At 38.6% G+C, this 20454-nt stretch overlaps 1 protein-coding gene across 2 annotated transcripts in view; it reads left to right on the top strand.

The window, feature by feature from the left end:
* Nucleotides 1–217: 217 nt before the first annotated feature.
* The window catches only part of EFNA5 (ephrin A5), a gene marked incomplete at its 3' end in the record, with an annotated part of 206256 nt that continues 186019 nt past the window's right edge, over nt 218–20454 (top strand). For both annotated transcript variants that reach the window (XM_080362219.1, XM_080362218.1), the window contains exon 1: nt 218–558. In XM_080362219.1, the coding sequence (XP_080218345.1) occupies nt 434–558 (125 nt within the window). In that variant the 5' untranslated portion in view covers nt 218–433. The remainder of the gene's footprint in view (nt 559–20454) is intronic.

The raw sequence follows: 20454 nt of genomic DNA, 5'->3' as shown, positions 1-20454 counted from the left end.
ACTGAGCCGCGGGCTCGCGCAGCCAGCGCCGCCGCGGCCGCTTGCAGGGGGCGGAGGAGCGGCGCCCTTCGCCCGCCGCGCCGGCGGGCCGGTGTATGTCGTGCCGTGGGCTCCGCACGGGACTCTCAGTGAATGCGCACCGCCCGCCGCTTGCCGCCGCTGCCCGCCTCGGCCCCCACCCACCCCTGCCGGGGTGAGGCTCTCTGAGGGACCGCGGATTGCGCCTCACTGCCGGCTGCCCGTCTGCGGCGGCAGGCGCCCTCCGTTCGCTGCAGCGCGGCACGCCGCGGAGCCCACCCGCCTCTGCGCCTCGCTATTTATTTATCCCCACACCTCCCGCGCCGCGGCTCGGTCCCGATTGCTCCCCCCTTTTTTTTTTTCTTCCACCTTTCTTAATTTTTTCTGCATCCCGTCTCACCGCCGGCCGGGCGCGATGCTGCACGTGGAGATGCTGCTGCTGGCGGTCGCGGCGCTGTGGGTGTGCGTGCGCGGGCAGGAGCCCGGCGCCAAGGCGGTGGCCGACCGCTACGCCGTCTACTGGAACAGCACCAACCCCAGGTACGCAGGGCGGCCGCGGGTGCTCACCGGCGGCAGGCTGGGGGCTCGGCGGGCGGGGAGCAGCGCCCTAGCGCTGGCGTCTCTTGCCTAGCGCCTGTAGAACTCCCTCGGCTGCAAGGTGGGGTGGAAAACTTCATTTTTTGGAGGGTTAGGGCTATAGGCAGCGACGGCGTGGCGGGTGGTATTTTTCTCGCCCTCCCCAGCCCAGCGCTGCACCAGGCTAGACGCTTCCCCGGGCTAGGCCACCGCCGTCCGTGGGCGCCGGGCGGATGCACCCTCGGTGCGGCGTGGGCTCCTCTCGCAGTGCGGCGACCCACCGCCGAGCCTGCTCCAGGAGTTTGGGTGGGATGAGGGGCCACAGGTAGCGGCCCCCGGCTGTGCCCCGGCAGGCTCCTGCGGCAGGCGGGCGCGGCCCCTAGCCGCCCGCCGGTAGCGGGGATCCGGGCCTGGGCAGAGAGGCGGGGGTCTCATTCCCCGGCGGGATGGAGCGGGGAGGCCGGTCCCGGATTCGCGGCAGCCCTAGGAGGGATCGTTGTCGGCGATAGCCGCGGCGGAGGGGTGTCTTTCCCCTTGCCGTACCCTACCTTGCCTTGCCCTGCAATGCCTGCCCGGCGGGGGGCTCTCCCGGGCAGGCCAGAGGCAGCCTTGACGAGGCGAGGTAGGTACGCCGTCCCGGGCGGAGGGCATGCGGGTGCCAGCGGGGACAGGACGGCAAGTTGCCCGTGTCCCCGTCGGGGCTGAGCGGGGACACAGCCTCCCCGCTTCCCTCGCGCCGAGGCGCGCCAGAGGGTTTCTGACAGTAGGCTTTGCATGCACTTGAACGAACCTTCCACTGGAAGGGAAGGTTTCATTTAATTTTTCTGGAGTTTTCCATCGTGTTTAACATCAGCACATTTCAGCTTTGTTCCAAATGGTATCCATGTGTTTGGATAAAAAGTCATCTGGTATTAAATTTTTTGCCTTGTTAAAGTGCGTTTGAGCGGACTTACTTTTTTTAAAAAATCCTGTCAAGCTGGTCTAAGTAAATTTGGGGACATTTTATCTTAGGTTATCTCTTTTTTATGCTTCTGATACTGCTGTTTGGTCTGAGATTAGCACATTGATTTTTGTCACAGGTCATGTTTTTTAATAGATCTGTATTGGCTGCAGAAAACTCCTCTACTCGGTATTCCAGAGCGGCTTCAAAATAGGTGATGCAGAAGTTAACGGGCAGAATTTTAAAGTGCCCAGAGTTAGCTAGTCTGTCCAGCACTTCAATATTGTGTTTCTGGTAACAATGCTTCAGCAATAAATAGTTGGCACAAAAAGTATGAGACAAAGAGGATTTATACACAGTAACAATCATGCTTGGGAATTAGAACATCTGTAATTTTTAAATGCCTATCTCTACATTTTCTTCTTTCTACATGTGTAACTTGAAAAAAACTGCTCAGCATAAATAAGAAGAAAAGTTGCATCTCACGTCACCCATCAAAGAACACATGTCCCAAAAATTTGCCTGTCTCTCAAATCCAGAGTTTTTTCTCTTTTTTGTTAGGCAAAATGAAATCTCACTGCTAGGAAAAAAAAAAAAAAATATATATATATATATATATATAAAGTGATATTCGCAAATCCCACTGGTCAGAAGGAGGATTGTTGAAATAAATAGGTTTAATTAAATGTGCATGTTGCTGGCATAACAGCTAAAATACTTCAAAAATAATCTTACATTCAAGATTTTTCACTTCTGTTCTCTTGTGTGTGGTAAGCTAACACAATAGCTGCACATGGGTAAAGACAGTTGCAGGTACAAGCAACACTTAGCTAGCCAGTAGGTATTGCGCACTGAATGGATTTGTAAGAATTCTAGGAAATTTAATTTTATTTTATTACTGTTAATGAAATCTCTTCATAGTCCAACATTAAACATCAGCAGACTGCAAAGAAAACTTATTTTTGTTATTTTTGCACACACTGCAGGAGGAGTTAATCGTGACATGTTTCTAAACGTTCGCATTTAAAAACAAACATTACTTCTTTTCTTAAAATATTCACTGTGTTCTCACAATGAAAATATCTATTCGGACATGTGATATTTATCTATGAGTTAAAAATATGAGAAAGAGTAGGGTGCAGATGTATTTCTCCTTTGATTTATACAGTGTGCCAGTTTTTGTGTGCTTTCCAAGTTACACGATCATTACAGAAAAACAGGCAAACACCTGAATGGTAGGTGTAAGAGACCCAAAGAAAAGAAAACACTTCTGTTTTGGATTTGTTTTGTCAGAATCTAAGCTAAAGGCAAAATTCACTTTGGTTATCAAAATTTTTACAGCAGTTAACAACATTTCAGGAGTAACTTTGCAGTGATTTATGTGCTTCCAGAGATAGACTTAGGAGATTAACAATCTGTTTTTCATACACGTAAAAGTAAGTAGGGATTCTTACTTGGTGATAATCATTTGAAATTAGAAGACAAAATATAATTATTTAAACACAAACGACACCATTGTGCTTTTGTTTACGCCTTTATTGTATTGATTCAGAATTAACAAACTGTTGTAGAACTAATTAATTCACTTTAAAAATGAAATGTTAATAATTTTGACAGTGACTAAAGGCACTCTTAAGGTTTCATTAAAAAAACTGAAGAATTTGATAATGACTGTACTCTCAGATATGGTGGTGTTTATGTTTTTAGTATAAAACTCCAGCAATTTATTGAAATACATAAAGATGTCATCTGTATTAAAAGACTCATTAGTAAATAGATGGGTGTTCCAATTGATAAGTGCTCCTAGGGTGAACAATATTTTGGTAAATAAAAAAATCCTATGAGTTCATATTACATTTCTTGGTTAGTTGCCAGAGTTCTGCTAGAACAATTAAAAACGTTCTATGATCATTATTATTAGTATGTATGAGTAACAAAGTTGTACATTCTTACAGAGCCTAAGTCTGTTCTTAGAATTTTTTTAAGTATTCATGTGCCTTATTTTTGTTTTGTATTTAATTATCAACATATATGAAATACCATAAATGCTGTAGTCTAATTCTACATGAGAATATGTTTAAGTATTAGGATTTTGAAGGATAACAAAATAAGGTTTTCTGTTCCTTTTTTATGTTCAAGTAAGCTTGAAAATGTGTTCTAATATTTTCGTTATTTATGTACACTTAGAATTAATTGTACATACATTCTAATTATCACCTTAAAGTGCATTAGTCTTTCAGCACTGTTTGCATATGTGTTCTTATATGGACAGAAACGGATTATTGTCAAAGAATAATATTCTGAATCCAACACTTAAAATAGTTTGGGGAGGTTGTTTTGTAATGGAGTATATTCGTTAAATCCTGACTACTAGTGTACTTGTAATTAGAATTCAGCCAAAATGTCGTGTACCTGGGCCAAATTTTGAAGCGGTCTACTTGCTTAGTGCTTGCTACTGCTTTTAATCTTGTCAGTTCAAGCTGAGCTGCTTGAGGTAATAATTGCTACATTTTTCTGCTTACAATCTTGTGCTTCAAGATTGTGGTTTATATCTAGGCATTAATATTTCTCTGTAAGTTTTTCAGTGGCAGGTTGTGTAGCTTCATAAATTGTTACTAGTTTCAAGGTGGTTAAAAATACTTGCATTTCAAGTCTAGTCTCTGTTCATATATAGAGGCCAAACCCTGTAGTCTCATGAAAGCAAATTTTTTTTACTAGGAGTATTATTGGATTTGGCTGTATCTTATACAAGAAAATTTTGTATAAGGTTACATCTACAAGAGAATTGTTACAAAGACACAGGATGCTGATATTTTTTCTATTTGTGTATTTATGTGGATAATACAATCAAGAAATCAGATGATAGAGAATTTAGATACTGAAAAATAATTTCAACTTCAACTGATGAGTTCCCATAATTAAGATGGATACCACAATTTGATCAATATTGATAGAGGTTTTTTTTTTAAGATAGACACTTGGGAGCAGTGAACTGAAAAATGAATAGATGCTTCTGAAAATTCTATGCATAGACGAGATTTTCACAATCTAGATGTCTTAGATGTAGGTGAATTTTGTAGCTGAGTATTTAGGCACTGATTCAGAGAAGCATCTGACTTCCCTGAAGTGCATACTGACAAACTTAAGTTCTGTTACAGATGTGTGGATGAATGGATGTGTACTTAAGTGCCTCCCTGAACCAGACAAATGCATAGACTTAGTTTTGCGAAGCTCTGACAGTGGCTGCTTGTGCACACCTGGCACTTCTCAGGAGTACACTGGCTGGCTGGGTGTCTGAGTGTCCAACTATTCGTTTATATGGGTTTGCAGATTTCACCAGGGCATGTTGGTTATATATGTTGAAGTCGTGGCTGTTTTTTGTTTGGTTTGGCTTTTCTCTTTTTTTCTTTTCTTTTTTTTTTTTTTTGCCATCCAGAAATAGTTCTGCCTGTGCATAGTGATGAAGGAAAACATGCAGAAATGGTTGTAATAGGAAGAAGGCAGTTACACACTGCTCTGAAAGCCGAAGAAATCTCCGACTGATCTCTTGTAATTAAAAGATCAGTAGTAGAGCCTTCAATTTCTTACATCTATTTTTTGTGCTTTTAATTATTTCACTAACACCTTGTGTCTCCAAACCAATATTGGTGTTTATTTTAAAAGTGGATGGGGTTTGAAACAGTTTGAGACATGCTATGGAAAAACTACACAAAGAACAATAGTTTCACTGGTGTCCTCCCCAGTATGAAAGGCACCTTGTTAAGTGGTACATGGTCTTCACGAAATGCCTTATTAAATCGTTCCTAAATGCGCATAGTGACGACACTTAACTGCATTCTTTCTGCTAGCCCTATGTCCTTTTAGAGAGGGACAGATAAAGATGAGCCTTCCTTTCTCTCCCCTGTTGCTATGATCCCAGCAATCTACCAGCTTCATGCTGGGGAAAGAAAATGAATGAATGCAATTAGTCCTTCAGGAGTCATGGTTTTTGTGGTCATATAGGGAGGGATATGTAATATATATACATTGGTATGCAAATATGTATGCGTTTCGATGTATGTGTATGTAGACTTATGTATATATATGCACATATATACATATATATGTATGCATTGAAGTGTGTCATTAGAAGGTGGCTTGATACACAGTAAATTGTGAAGCTTGTGTGAGAAGAAAAAAAATCTCTGAAAATGAAATTTTGTAATTGCTGAACTATTAACTGCTTAGAGAATGATTAGCTTTACACACTAATTCCTGGGTCACATCTTCCAGCTAAGATATTTTGTTTTAAAATTGAAAATAGTAATTAAAAAAAAAAAAATAGAATCTGTGGTTTAGTTCTTGGCCATCTTCACATTGTGCTGTTTCTTTGCACGCTTGTAGGACCTGTATCAGTAGGTAAGCAGGTTGATAAGCAAGCATTCAGGCACACAAATGTATAATGCAACAGAGAAAATTACAGGGATATGCTTTGAGAACTCTCTGAGCTTATTAGAGTACCTTGTTACTGCTTCTTCATAAACCAGACTGTTGCTGGGCGGAGTAGTGTATTGTTGAAATATCAGACACTAAGAATGTGCCTAAAGAAGGCTAGTACTTTGGATCGACTTAGAGAAGATGCAAAGACGCAACCTTTCCTGGAAAAAGCATGAGTAGACAGCAGTTTATCCATAGCTGTAAGATATACCTCACTTGCTTTGGTTCACTGGTGGTTTTTTGTTTTTGTTTTAGTGTGATGTTTGTTTTTTTCTTTCCTTTTCCAATTTTTTAAAATGCAATTAGAAGTATTTTGGAACTGGGATTTTCTTCCAATAACACTTCTTGCTCAGCTGTCCACTTCTGAGCATTGTCTTTGAAAAAAATGTCTTTAGTCTCATGAGTAATCTAATCTTCCAGTGTTTCTGAATGGTGTAATTCACTGTTGAGAATAAAGGGCCCTGTTTTAGTTAAGTTTTCGTTGAACTTGTGCTTAAAATTTAGTCAGCAGCACACCAACGTAATGAAATGGAAACATTTGGTTTAAAATAAACAGACACGTTACTGAAATTGCTTTCTGGTGGTATTACAGTTATTGTGAGTAAGCCCTACTGTAGTGTACTTCAGCATAGCTGAATGGAGGAACAGAATCCTTCACGTGTTAAGTCTTCCCTGCATTTTTACATTCTCCCTATTCATTGTAGTCTCTACAGGCTAGATTATAGTTGAGCTCATTTTAAATGGTGGGTATTATTTTATAGTATGCAAACATGTATAGATGTCTGAAATCCTCTTTTTTTTTTTTTTTAAGAAACTGAGCAGAGATTCTTACATTACAAAACCAGAAATTCCCAGTCCTACACTTTGTTTTTTTTTTTAATAATTTTTGTTAAAGTAAAGTATTTGAAAATATATGAAAAAGGATGCTGTTTTGTGAGGACTGAGATTGTATTTCACTCCTGTAGAATGCCAAGGTTTCCAATAAAATACATTCCCCACTTTTCTGTTCTTCCTCTATTTCTTCATCTGAGGAAACATCCTTCATATTTTACTGTTGACAGGTTGATGAAAATACATTGTTAGGTCCTAGTTTTATGGAGAAAAAAAAAATTGTTTATTTTTGACTGCTGCAAAATGTAGAGAAATTGCTTGATGCCCATGTTTCTCTTAGCTGGTATGCTATGCATTTTATGGCCTTTTTTCTTATTAGATGCATGACCACTAAAATGCTGTCAAAAGAAAAATCAGCTAACAAGATACACAAGAGCCCTGTTAATTAGCAAGATCTGCTTGAATTGCTAATACCAATTTATAGCAAATTCTTCAGGTTCAACACTTTTTACTTGAAAAGCCTCGAAAATAACAATTAATATTTTCACTTGCATTGTAATCTGGTGGAAGTATTTACCTGTCCAGGCTAATGTGTGGTGTGGAAAAAGGGATCTCAGGCTGACAAAACCTGTAGGTAGAGTATTAGTAATTTTTACTTTGTTCATTTTCTTATCCATCATTAAATCAGCATATTAATCTAAGGAAGAACTATTCTACAGTAATACCTGCAATATAAAATTTTACTTCATGTTCGTCACTGAATAACTTTGTATTTTTGTTTGTTTTCTCTGAACTCTTGAAGGACCATCTTATTTGATAGACACCATTTTTAGTTTTTGATGACAATTATTAAACGGTTCTGGAGTGTAGAGAAGGAAGGAGTAATTTGCTTGTGAATCATCTAGTGAGGCAAAAGAAAAGAGTAGGAGATACATTCACTTTGACTCTGATCATCCTCTGCTGAAGTATCTTTATTCCATTCTTGAAGACAAATTTGGCCTTGCAAATTTTAACATAATTTTTTTTTCCATAATTAATGTTAGCTGTGTAGCCCTAACATTCTTTATTTGTTGAAATAGTACAGTTTTTTCTCTCCAAAATTATTTTATTTTTTTGCTTGAAGGTTGATGCTGGCCAGTGACAAGCATATACACATTGTGTGAGTTCTTCACCAGTAGTACCTGAGCGCTATGGCCTTTCCCTAGTGGGTAGCAATAAAGCACTACTTTTTTTTTTCTTTTGTAACTTTAAAATAGTATTTTTCATATTCATATTACAGTTCAGGAGAAATTCCTTCTCTCTACAGACACTGAAATCACATTATCTTTCCACACAGGGAATTGCTAATAAATATATATATTATTTTTATTATTATACTAATGCTGCACATGTTTTTTTAATTTTCATTTTTACATTTGTTTTGATTTAGTAAATAAAATTGAGTATCTTATCTCAGTCTGTGCCTTTGAAACTGGAGCTGGATATACTCTAAATAATTTAATCAAAACTAAACAAAAATTACCAATTTTCTCAATGTCTAATATTTTATTGTTTTGGTAGTGCTGTGTAATGTAAATAAAATAAAGATGTATTTTTTTATGAGGAGACAGAAGAAGTAAGTATTTTACTTTACTTACTGGTAGATTTGATAATGATCTTTGTAGTGCAGTTATCAGTCTGCAACGCTAGTTTATCTGCGTTAGGTAAAGACTGCTTGCAGCTTTAATGATGTTGAGTCCTCTGGAATTGTTAGAAATTGTTGCAAGGAAAGTTGCTAATTAATGTTGTTAATGAGCAGAAAAACCAGCTGACTTTTTTTTTTTTTTCCCTTTAGTTGATGTCTAATCAGATTTTAAAAAAATAGTTATTTATTCATACAGACAAGGCATTTGGTGAGCAGAAGTTAACAAAGTAGGAGCTATCAATCCTGCTCTCTTTCCTATTGTTTCCAGAAAAGAAGGAAATAAAGAGAGACTCTGGAATTTGAAAGTATTGACCTTCTGACATGCACACACAGCATGGTCACATAAAGTGCCTTAAGCCACCATAATGGCAAACTGCATTTTTGAAGTTACTGATATGAGAGCCAGCTGGATGGGGGATGGAGAGTCAACATTGATTCTGCAGCTATTTGCAAGTTACTACTTTAGAGCCAGACAACTTCACTTTTATATTCCCAAACTTACCACTTAGGAATAATGTTGCTTTGTTCAGCTTAGCCAGGGATTTGTGACAGCTACATAGACTTAGAACGGTTTGGTCCAGAATTGTATGGTCATTCTTCATAGAGATCTGCTTCACAGAGTAATTTCATTCATTTGGTGGTGGGGGAGGGATGAGAAACAGTAAAGGGACATTCAGATATAGCATTCTTTAAGGAAAATGTGCATCCACATTAGCTAGTCAGCTTTTTAAAGAATTTTAAAGATGAAGGTGGAGATTCAGATCAAATAGTTAAAAGCCAATTCAGACCTGTGCCTTGAGATTACATCTGACCTCCTGGATAGCCTCTCTATGTGTAGTCTGGAAAAGACCTAATATTTATGTACTGCAAGTGCTCTGCCCACTTTTCCCTGCCTTTTTTTTTTTTTTTTAATTTGTTTACAGTTATTGTTCCAATACACTTACACATCTTTTTGCAGTTCTCTTGGGGCTTAGTTTATTAAAAATTAGTGATCCATCACTAAGCAGGGTACAGTACAAATACTTGTGCTCCAAAAGGGAGGTTTTGTGCCAAACCAGAAGAAATAATAGGGATGTAAAAGCTGCCAAAAAGTGTGTCTCCCAATTGCTAATTAATCAGGCGAAAAAGCACCTCAGCAACTACAGTAGAATGTGGGACAGCTTAATGTAAATATGGAACAAAGACATGTTAAGGGAGCATAGTATTTTTTTTATTTTAGCTATGTATTAAAATAAAAGGCAACTATGTGCCAGAGTTGCTGGGGATTTTTTTTTAGGTTGATGATATTGTCAGTGGATAGACATCTTTCAAAAAACCTCATGCTACTCTTGAACAAAAAAAATTTACCATTTTGTCTATTTATTTTTTTCTGTCTGTTTTCAAGGTGGTGCTCATTAATAATAAATAATATCTATAGTCAAGAAGCAAAACTTTAGAAAAGATAGTTTTAAAAACTCACACCTTTAGTCATCTGGGTTACAAGGTATAGGAGATAAAGAACCATTGCTGTGAATATCTGGTATCCAAAGCTGCCAATCACTTTTGGCACAGCTCCCATCATGGTCGCTGTGCCCATAATTAAATGCCTGTCATTAGTGTATTTTTCCATAACATTTACAATGGAAAAGGCAAGCGGTCCTTGCAGAGCTATGGCTGTCAGGGGAACAATAAAAACTAATTACACACTCTGCTGTCACCATTGTCAGCTCTGCTTTTGGGGGGAAAGAACATGGAAAGTGTGTGCCTAATAATTATATATATAAAATTACATATATACAATACCCAGTTGGGGAAACTCAGTCGTAGTGAAGTGACATTTACTTGGAAGTTTATTATTCCTGCTTTCAAAAGATCTTAATTCTAGGATTGTATTTTTCCCTTCACTTATGCCTAAGTTCCATACACTTTTCCCTTTGCATTTCAGTCACTTTTGCCTTTCTCTCTTTCTGTCTTATGCACTTTCTGGTGAACTGAGTCTTCCAATAAAATTGCTGGGATCAAAGCTGGTATTTGCCTGCATTTATTAAGTGGGTGCAAATCATCTTATCCTTTGTATGCTTTTACTTGTGTCCTGCATAGTAAACTGGGTTTAAAAAAAGCTGAATGAAAGCATCTAGTTTGCATGTTCACCTTTTTTCTGTTCTCAGCCCATGGTGTGCAGGTCATCTTCAGTGAAATCAGGTTAAGATATTTGAGTACTGAAATAGCAGCTTTGGTGAAATGTATGCCAGTTCTATTTATCAGTGCACATGTATTTCCAAATGCAAGCATAAGTGCATAATTGCAGAGTGAATGATTGTGAATGCTCTCCTTAAAGACATTGAAGGAGTGAAGTTATACCTTCACAGCAGTATTTACTGATTTTTTTGTAGCCTGTACAATTTCTTTAAGCATTTTTTTTTAGTCCACTGATTAAAAAAAAAAAAAAAAAAAGAGTAGATCCTCAGAACCAGAATTTTGAATATATTTAGGTACCTAGATTTGCAGACATGACCCCTGTGGGATTTTTGAGACTGCTTGGTGCCTAACTGTCTTAGATTTTATTTTTGCTTTTTTATACCCTTAGGTACTCAAACACTTTTCAAAAAATAATCCCTAAAGCTGATTAAGGAACGTAGTTTGAATAAATATCCTAGTTTTTAAAAGGTGCTGATGTCAGTAAGAGTTCATGTGTACTAATGAGGAATGGAAGTCCGTCTATTTATTTGAATTATATGCCTCAATTGATACTACAGGATCTAATTTTAGTTTAGTTTTTTTTTTCTTTTTTTTTTTAATATACCATCTTTTGATGCTTTTTTTTGGAGTATTTTTGGCAGTGTTCAGATCCAACTCTCTTGAAATAGGAAAGATTCTCCCAGTGCTTCGGATGGGAGTTGATTTAGGTCTTGGATTGATGACTTTATGGTGTAGTTAATGAATAAGAGTTTCAGTAGTTAGTCTTGCTGGTTTTTGTGAGGCCACGCGATCTGCATGCATTGCATCTAGTGAGAGGTCACAGCAGCATGGGATTATATATCCCTGTGGGTGCTTGTCTGATTGGATCCAAATAAGTCCTACACTAAGATTTTTTTAACAGTTTTTGCAAAGTTTCGACCTTCACCTTTTGGGGGCTGAGGGGTGCCAAAGTTTAAGTAGTAGTTGCTTTGCTGTCAGCAAATAGGCATTGATGAAACTCTGAGGTGTTGGATGCCTTATACAGTGGAGAACAATTTGATATGTGCCAAAAAAAAAGTCAATTATTTAAGATCATAAAGGTAAAATTAATCAGATATAGTAGTATACCACTGGGATACAGGTTATGTATTTTCCAAAGCATTATATGCAATATACTGTGCTCTTTTAGATAAGATATCTGTTAAAGACAAGATGGATCCTGTGATCCTAGGATAGAATTGTTTCCTCACTGAAATAATTGAAACGCTGTATTCAGGAAAGAAGTCTTTGTTTTCTAGAAAACAGAGAAATAGTCTTCAAAAAAGAAGTCCCTACTTTGCTGTAAAATGCTGCTTCTCTTTGTAAAGGTAAACTGTTCAATAGATATACCATGTAATTTTACCTTTTCACCAAAATGGTGAGCAGAAATTCTTGTCGTGTGGTGTGTCAGTGTATTTTGAGGTTGCTGGGAGTATGATAAAGCAATTTTTCTTGAAGCATCTTTTTTTTAATGGAGTACCCAGTATTAAATGTTTCTTTATTTTAGTGGACTTGATAATATCTAGTGGCTATGAGGTACAATATAATGAGAGGAAGACACATCTTTCAGGAAATATGGCACATATTGAGAAGACAGATGGTGGTGAAATAAACCTCTTTTTCTTTAAATTGAGTCTCACAAAAAAAATCAAGTTCTAATTCTTTAATTATATCCATTGTGCATACATTTGAAATTTGAACACGTTTTGTAGTCTCTGTGTTGGTATATCCAGTTGTATGATACTGAGCCCAGTTTCATGTTACTTGTATGTATTTGTAGAGAGTTGCCTGCAAGGTTCCTGAAATCTTTGAAATCTTCTGTGAAGTTAATTTTAAAAATATATTTCCAAAATGTCCTGTAAATGTTTAATAGCTTTTAATGTAGAGTTCACAAATGCTGTAAAGGAATGACTCCACAATTTTGCGTAGAATGTGGGTCTTAAACAGTCCTCAGAACAAAATAAATCTACAAAAATACTAGGAACACTTACTGCAGAGAACATGATCATGTTGTAACAGGCTTATTAGCATAATCCTCACTTAAAAACTGAAATATACATCAGTCTCTTAACAATTAGTACAAAAGTTGTATTGTAGATTGAAACTTCACTAGCAGAAATTCCGTACATTTGTTAAGTGTTCCAAGAGTATAAAGAGATTCTTCATTAAAATAAAAACAAAATAAAAAGAGTCTTGTTATTTGCAGTATCTGTAATCAAGGTGTTATAAAATTTCTCATTAAGGTTAAGATTCACATTATCATAACAAGTGACAGTGTGGGTGAAGAAGCAAAATTAATTAGAGAGGTAGATCATACTTGTTTCTTATTATATCTTGGCTATTCATTGCATCCAAATTCTGAGCAAATCCTTTCTCTGTATCTCAATTATATAAAACTCATGTGCGGATAACACTCTATGAAAAAAACCTCCATATTCTCTGTTTCTAGTCTGAAGCACAATAGTTGGTTCTTTTTCTTTTTTTTTTTTTCTAAAAAATAAGTTTTCTTAGTGATTTACAGCATCACTTTAATGTTACTTTTTTAGACCATGTCTCTGATTGAACTACATTTTATAGCTTACTGTAAAAAGAAATCTCCGTTTTCCATTTTTCATACCAGCTCTCTTGATTTAGTGCTGATATAATGGCCTTCTTCAGAACAAAGCATTTGGAAGCGTTTCATAAGCACTTTATTTTAGGTGTAGAGTTTGGAGCTAATATATTATTACTGATGAAAGCAATTCTGCCTTTGTGAGTAAATCAGACTGTTGCAGTGCCCAATTAGGATTTCTGTACTGTTATTTTCTTATGTACGACAAAGGAATGGTTGCATCTTCTTTGTATTTGTGTGGTTATTTTCCTTATAAAAATAGTATAGTGGATGCCTAGACTTCATTTTTAGATCAGAATTAGTATCAGGTGGGTTTAACCCCATGTTCTTGAATTATCTGTTTTCTTTCATATTCAGCCCTACCCTTAAGACAAAATATCCTCTACTTTCCACACTGTAATGAACATGTCAGAGACAAACCAAGTCTTGGTGGTGTCTTAGGCCTAGAAGTATGGTGATGTACATGGGTGAAAAAGTTCTGTGATTTTCAGTTAAACGTGCTAGAGATAGTATTGTTATCTGTGATTCCTTTTAATGATGGTGTTCCTCATGGGTTTGATCTGAGAAACATTCCCAGCTTTGAGACAGAAAAGAAATAATTATATTTTTAAAAATAAATTTGTAAGTTTTAGAGAGAACTTTTCCTTCACTCTACTTATAGTGGTCCACATCACTGCAGAAATATTCTTATTTAAATAATATGTCAGAAGCAAGAGTAGTGCTTACACAAATATGGGTTGTCAGTTGAGAAATTACCTGAGTAACACAGAATATCCTGATTTATGATAGTGTGGGGTTACTAGTTACCTTTTCTGCAGTATTCCATAATAAGTGATCAAGAATAGATTGTAAGAAATATTCTGCAATATTTATTTAACCAAGAGTGAAGGAAATAGTGTGTTAACATACACTGACCAGATGCTGTGCTATGTTTGCATGAAATTCCCATTCACTTTACTGAATCATTGTGATATTATTCTATTTACTAAGTTGCAGTACTAGAAGAGAATGAGGCAAGTATTGCCTATTCAGTCAACAGTACTTCACTGTGCTCCTCTCTACATTCCCTTTTGCTCCTCTTTACATTTCAAAACCATTATTAGTAATGCTAAGCTATTTAAAAAAACAACACTGTTAAATCTCTCTAAAAATGTATTTAACATTTACCAGTTCTGGAAAGCCCATTTTACATTTTATTTTGGTTGTTGTTTACTGATTGTTTTTTCCTCTAAAAAACTTTGGTTCCATCTTAGATATTGTTTCAGGCATTGTTACATATTTATTTTTTAGGTGCTTGCTTCAACTTATTTATCCATATATTAGCATTCTCACCCTGCACATGGAGTTAGGAGACGGTAATATGAAAGATCATAGAATCATAGAATATCCTGAGTTGGAAGGTATCGATAAGGATCATCGAGTTCAGCTCCTATACATGCATATGACAACCCCACGGTTCACACCATGCATCTGAGAGTATTGTCCAGTCTTTTCTTGAATACCACCAGGCTTGGGGCCGTGACTGCCTTTCTGGGGAGCCTGTTCCTGTGCTCCACCACCCTCTGGCTGAAGAACCTTTTCCTAATGTCCAACCTAAACCTCCCCTGGCGCCTGCCCCTCCTCCTCCCCTTGTGAGGAAGCTGTAGACTGCAATGAGGTCTCCTCTCAGTCTTCTCTTCTGCAAGCTGAACAAACCAAGTGACTTTAGCTGCTCCTCATATGGCTTCCCGTCCAAATCCTTCAACAACTTCGTAGCCCTTTTCTGTACACTATCCAGTAGCTTAATATCCTCTTTATCCTGTGTTGCCCAGAACCACACACAGGGCTCCAGGTGAGGCCGCACCAGTGCAGAGCAGAGCGGGACAATCACCTCCCTCGCCCGGCTGGCAATGCTGTGCTGGATGCACACAGGACACGGTTGCCCTCTTGGCTGCCAGGGCACTGTTGGCTCATGCTCAACTTGCCGTCAACCAGAACCCCCAGATCCCTCTGCTGCTCTCCAGCATCTCATTCCCCAGTCTGTATGTACAGCCAGGGTTGCTGTGTCCCAGGTTCAAAATCTGACACTTGCCCTTGTTGAACTTCATGTGGTTGGTGATTGCCCAGTTCTCCAATTTGTCCAGATCCCTCTGCAGGGCCTCTCTGCCCTCGAGAGTGCCAACAGCTCCTCCCAATTTTATGTCATCAGTGAACTTAGTATTGCATCAAGTCCTGTGTCTAAGTTATTTATAAAGACATTGAAGAAACCTGGCCCTAAAATGGATCCCTGTGGAACCCGCTAGTGACTGATCCCCAGCCCGACATAACCCCATTTACTAGAACCCTTTGAGCCCGGCCCTTCAGCCAATTGCTCATGCACTGTATTGTGTGTTTACCCAGCTGTGTGCTGGACATCTTGTCCAGGAGGATACTGTGAGAGGCAGTATCAAAGGCTTTCCTGAAATCCAAAAAGATCACATTGACAGGCTTCCCCTGATCAACTGAGTAGGTAACCTTGTTGTAGAAAGAAATTAAGTTGGTTAATCAGGAGTTTCCCCTCATGAACGTGTGCTGGCTTGCATTGTTGTTCAGATGTTTTTCGATAACTCCCAGAATAATCTTCTCTGTGATTTTGACAGTCACAGAAGTGAGGCTGAAGGACCTGTAGTTGCCAGGGTCATCCCTGTTGCCCTTTGTGTAGAGTGGGACAACATTTGCCAGCTTCTAGTCAGCCAGCTTCCAGATTCCCCGGGGTGTTGAAAAATCGCAGAGAGAGGTCTTGCTATGACATCAGCCAGCTCTTTAGGCACCTTTGGATGAATCCCATCAGACCCCATCAACTTGTAGGGATCTAGCTGGAGCAGCAAATCCCATGCAGGCTCCAGATTGGTTGAGGTTTATTGTTCATGCAGCTAAGGTTTTCTAACCCAGGGCTATGGGGGCACCCAGGTCCATCTTCTGTGTTGAAGACCAAGGTGAAGAAGGCATTAAACATCTCAGCTTTGTCTATGTCCCTGTTAATAAGGCAATCATGCTCATTGAGTAGTGGGCCAATGTTATTTCTAGTTTGTGTTTTGTCATCAATATATTTTAAAAAGCCTTTTTACTCCTGCACAGTACTGGCCAGCTCCAACTCTAATTGAGCTTTGACAGTGCGAATTTCCTCCCTACAGCGGCGAGCAGCATCTCTGTAGTTCTCCCATGTTGCCTGACCTTGCTTCCACTGACCGTGTAATTTCTCTTTTTCCCATATTACAAGAAGAAGATCCCTGCTCAACCAAGCTGCTTTTTTCCCTCCTCTTCTAGATTTTTGGCATTTTGGAATTGCTTCCTCCTGTGCTTTTAGGAGGTAATACTTTAAAAATGACCAAAGATGGGTAAGAGAAATCTCTTACAAACTGATCTTAGTGTGAAGGAGCCTGTACTTATTTCCTTAGGACTGGGCAAACTCAACTTTATTCTTTTGAACTCTTTGGAAACAAGCATTTCTCAGGTACTTGGGAGTCTTGCCTCTGTTGCAGATGTATTTGTGTCTTTAATGATACTGGTTCTTTCTACCTATCTTTTGATGCTTATCAGCTCTCCTGTGTTCCCTTAAAGTGAGAGGAGTGGAATGGAGAGTAGCTGGGAATCCCATCTGATGTTACCGAATTTTAAAGATCAAACAAATGCCATGACAATAATCCAACATTCTCAAATAAAGCAACTCAAATAATCAAAACTCCATGCCTCTGAAAATTGAACATATGAGGTGGAAAGGTGCATCTGTTCTGCTGTTGCATGCCCTTTAACACCAGGGCTGACAAAAAATGTGTTTTTCAAAAGAACCTGACACATCTGAAAGTAAAGCCATATTATTTCCTGTTTTAACCATGTCTTGTCAGACTCTTTGACTCAAAACTTTCAGTGGAGTCTAATATGAGAAAGCATATTCAGACAGGAGTCCAACCACTCTAAACAAAAAAACCCATGCAGCTGCCTTTCAGCTTTAACAGGTAAATAATGATTGTCAATCCAGTTGTACTTCACTGTCAGAAATGTGGTTTTGGGAAGACTTTTTTTTTTTTTTTTTTTTTTTTTTGTATAATGTGGATGGTTATGGGGAGCAAGGAAAGACGCTGAAGAAGGAGGGGAGGAGTTTCTACAAATTACAACCTCAGTTGTCTTCCAAGACACTTCTTTTGATTTTGTTGGTTTTGCTGCAGTTCTGCAAGGTTCTGGAAATAGATCATAGGCATAATTACATCTTGCCCATGACCTAGTTCTTTAAAGTGAAAAATGTCATTTCTTAACCATTTTCCTATACTTTTTTCTCTCAATAAGCTGAAAGTGTGTTACTTATGGTTTTTAAACATCAGACGGTTTTATCTGTGCAAAAAGGTGCATTGCTATAATCTATGGTCATGCTACAATCTGTGGTCATGCTTTGCCCTAGGTGTTGCAAAGAGAATGAGAGCTTTAAATAGTTGATGAGGTGGGTTTCTTTGCAAAGTTCACTTGCTTGGGTAACTTTAAATGGATTTGCATCTAGTAGCTGTCTGGTGTGTGATTTTAAAATTTTGCTAATCATCTTCAGGGGAAAAAAATACTTTCTTAATTATAAGCTGCTGATTACTCTTCAAACGTAGGTTCTAGTATTGTTCAGTTTCCTCTATACCTTTCCTGTTCCCCTTCCCTTTGTTCTTTTTCTTCTGTGACCATGAGTATTTCCAAGAAAAGGTGGTTTTGGTTGTAACCTGTTTCCCCCCTTCTTTTTACCTTGTTGAAAGAAAATGGTGTAAGGTCTCGGGGTTCTTGACTTGTGTGTTCTGCTTGGAAGGAGCCATGAAACAGTGGCTTCAAACTGCAGTAAATATTGACTGGGTCTCTGGGTTGAGCCTTGCTCAAAGCTCACTCTGAAGACTTGAAAGGCTCCTATTGTTTCTTCTCAGTCAGCACGCCATAACCAAGGCCGAAGTATGCATGTTTTAGAAGAAGAAGAAAGGGAGTTGGGGAAATTAAACAGTGAACACAGCTGAGGGCATAACTGCTCAGTGCAGAGGAAAAGGAAGCCTCCAACAAAAAGGGGGCAAGGACTCATTCTGGGTTGCATAAAACTTTGCAGAAGTGAAGTGCCTGTGACCATCCATCCTCTTTCTGTGTGAGGTGCCAGATGAGCATAGCCTTAGAATGATTTAGGTGAGGTGTGGAGAAGGGTTAGCAACTTTTTCCTGCAAAGGATTTTGCATTCCTTTGTGAACAGCGAGGCAATGAAGGTGGATTCTTGGGCAATTCTCTCTCCCTCACTGTTTGAGGCTCTAATCAGAGTAGCGATGGATGAAGTATTTTGGAGAGTTCAACGACTGCTGCTCTGTTCCATTTAGCTGTTATATTTGCTGTGCAGAAGGAAGACAAGATGCAGGGTATGTAGTTTAATTAGGCCACCACTTTTTATTAATTCATGTGGGAACACAGCATGGCAATAAAACAAACTGCAGACTGTTGTGCTTTCCTTGGCCAGTACATCCTTGTTGGAGAAGCTTCTACCAGCCAGTGGTCTCATCTGTTTGTACCCTTCTGTCCCCTTTCTGTTTTCCTTGGGAGTGTTTTTTCCTAAGTTCTTTTCAAACTCTTGTTCACCAGGATATTTCACCTCTTTATAGGATGACTACTTTTGTTGACTGGGTGGGTAACACAGCCTACTACATTACATTCACCTGAACTGCGTCTCTGTGTATGTATAGATCCCTGACTTGCTGTGATGAAAGTGAAATTCGTATCACCAGGCTTCCTAGCTCCCTCCCTCTCTTCCCATCCAAGAAAAGCCTTCAAAGAAAAATATGATTAGCATTGTACCCGCTGCCAGTCTTAAAAAAAAATTCTTTCCTGCTGATTCATTTTTGCTTCGAGATAGGTGTTCCTTGAATGTGATGAAAGAGATGTGTCTCACACATTTCACAATGGTCAGCTGTCCTCATACCTTTCTATTTTGTCTCAGCTATGTTCTCCATTCCCTCCTGTCCTTTAGTCTAAATGATGTAAAGAAACTTCAAAGGATCCATGACCTCCTTTTCTTCGTACTCATAAGACAGAACCTTGCCCTCTGCGTTTAAGATTACAGAAATGACAGTGTATCTATCTCATTATTGTAAAGCATATTGGGATATTTTGAATATGAAAGGAGCTGTATAAAAGCAAATTCTGTTTACTCTCCTCAGTTGGGAATAGGATTGTCTTGTTACTGCACTGGTCCTTTATCTAGGAAGAAGTGCTTGACATCATGGTAATAACAATGAGTTTGCACTGTGCTTTGCTTGCACCCCTTAGCAGCACTTAGAGTGGGAAGAAACCCAGGCTTCAAGGGTTGGGTTGGAGAAGTTGAAACAAGGATGAGAATTACCTGAAATATGAATATACTGCGGATAAAAAATTTCAAGTACAGTGGATTAAAGCTAGCAAAAGCATTGGTTTTCAAGCTTATAGAAAGCAGTACTATTTCAAAGCCAAAAAAAACCCCCCTTTTGATAAGTAGGTAACACATTATTATAAATTGCTATGGAGCAATGTGATTGAATTTTAGTTAACCAGGATTTCCATTTTGCTTGAGATCAGCTGGTTTTGTGTGTGGAACACTTTAGAATGTAAAATCTGTTATGCTGAAGTAAATTCTACCCTCCTGCCCCCCCTATTTTTTCCTTTTTTTTTTCCTCCTCCTAATAAGAAGAATATTCTATATAAACATTGTGTGCTGATCACCAGATCCTATTCAAGTTCCTTTATCTGCTCTGAAGACAGAAATGCAGAGTGAGGCATTTGTAGTTGTGATACAGAAAAGGAAGGTTTATGCGGTTTTTTTTCGTGTGGTGAATCTATTTTCCTTTGAACTAGTATTTTAAACACATAACAGGTTTACACCTTATCAGTTTTCCAAATTTAACTGTTACTTGTATTTTGTCTTGGAGTTTAAAACAACAGCTGCAAAATACATTTTACTGAAAACCACTGCATCAAAAACATCAGTTTGAAAAAGTTAAACATCATTAGAAAATTTTTGTGTATGCCTCAAATACAGAGTGACTTTCAATAAAGTCAGTGTAAGGCAACAAGTAACCAGATTCTTGTCTTCCCTTCTTTCCTTTGTCCCTTCTTTGTACTTGCAACATC

The sequence above is a fragment of the Nesoenas mayeri genome, assembly GCF_963082525.1.
Source record: "Nesoenas mayeri genome assembly, chromosome: Z".
NCBI classification, from domain to species: Eukaryota; Metazoa; Chordata; class Aves; order Columbiformes; family Columbidae; genus Nesoenas; species Nesoenas mayeri.
Note: the sequence above shows the minus strand (reverse complement) of the source record. Positions and strands in the feature narration are given on the sequence as shown.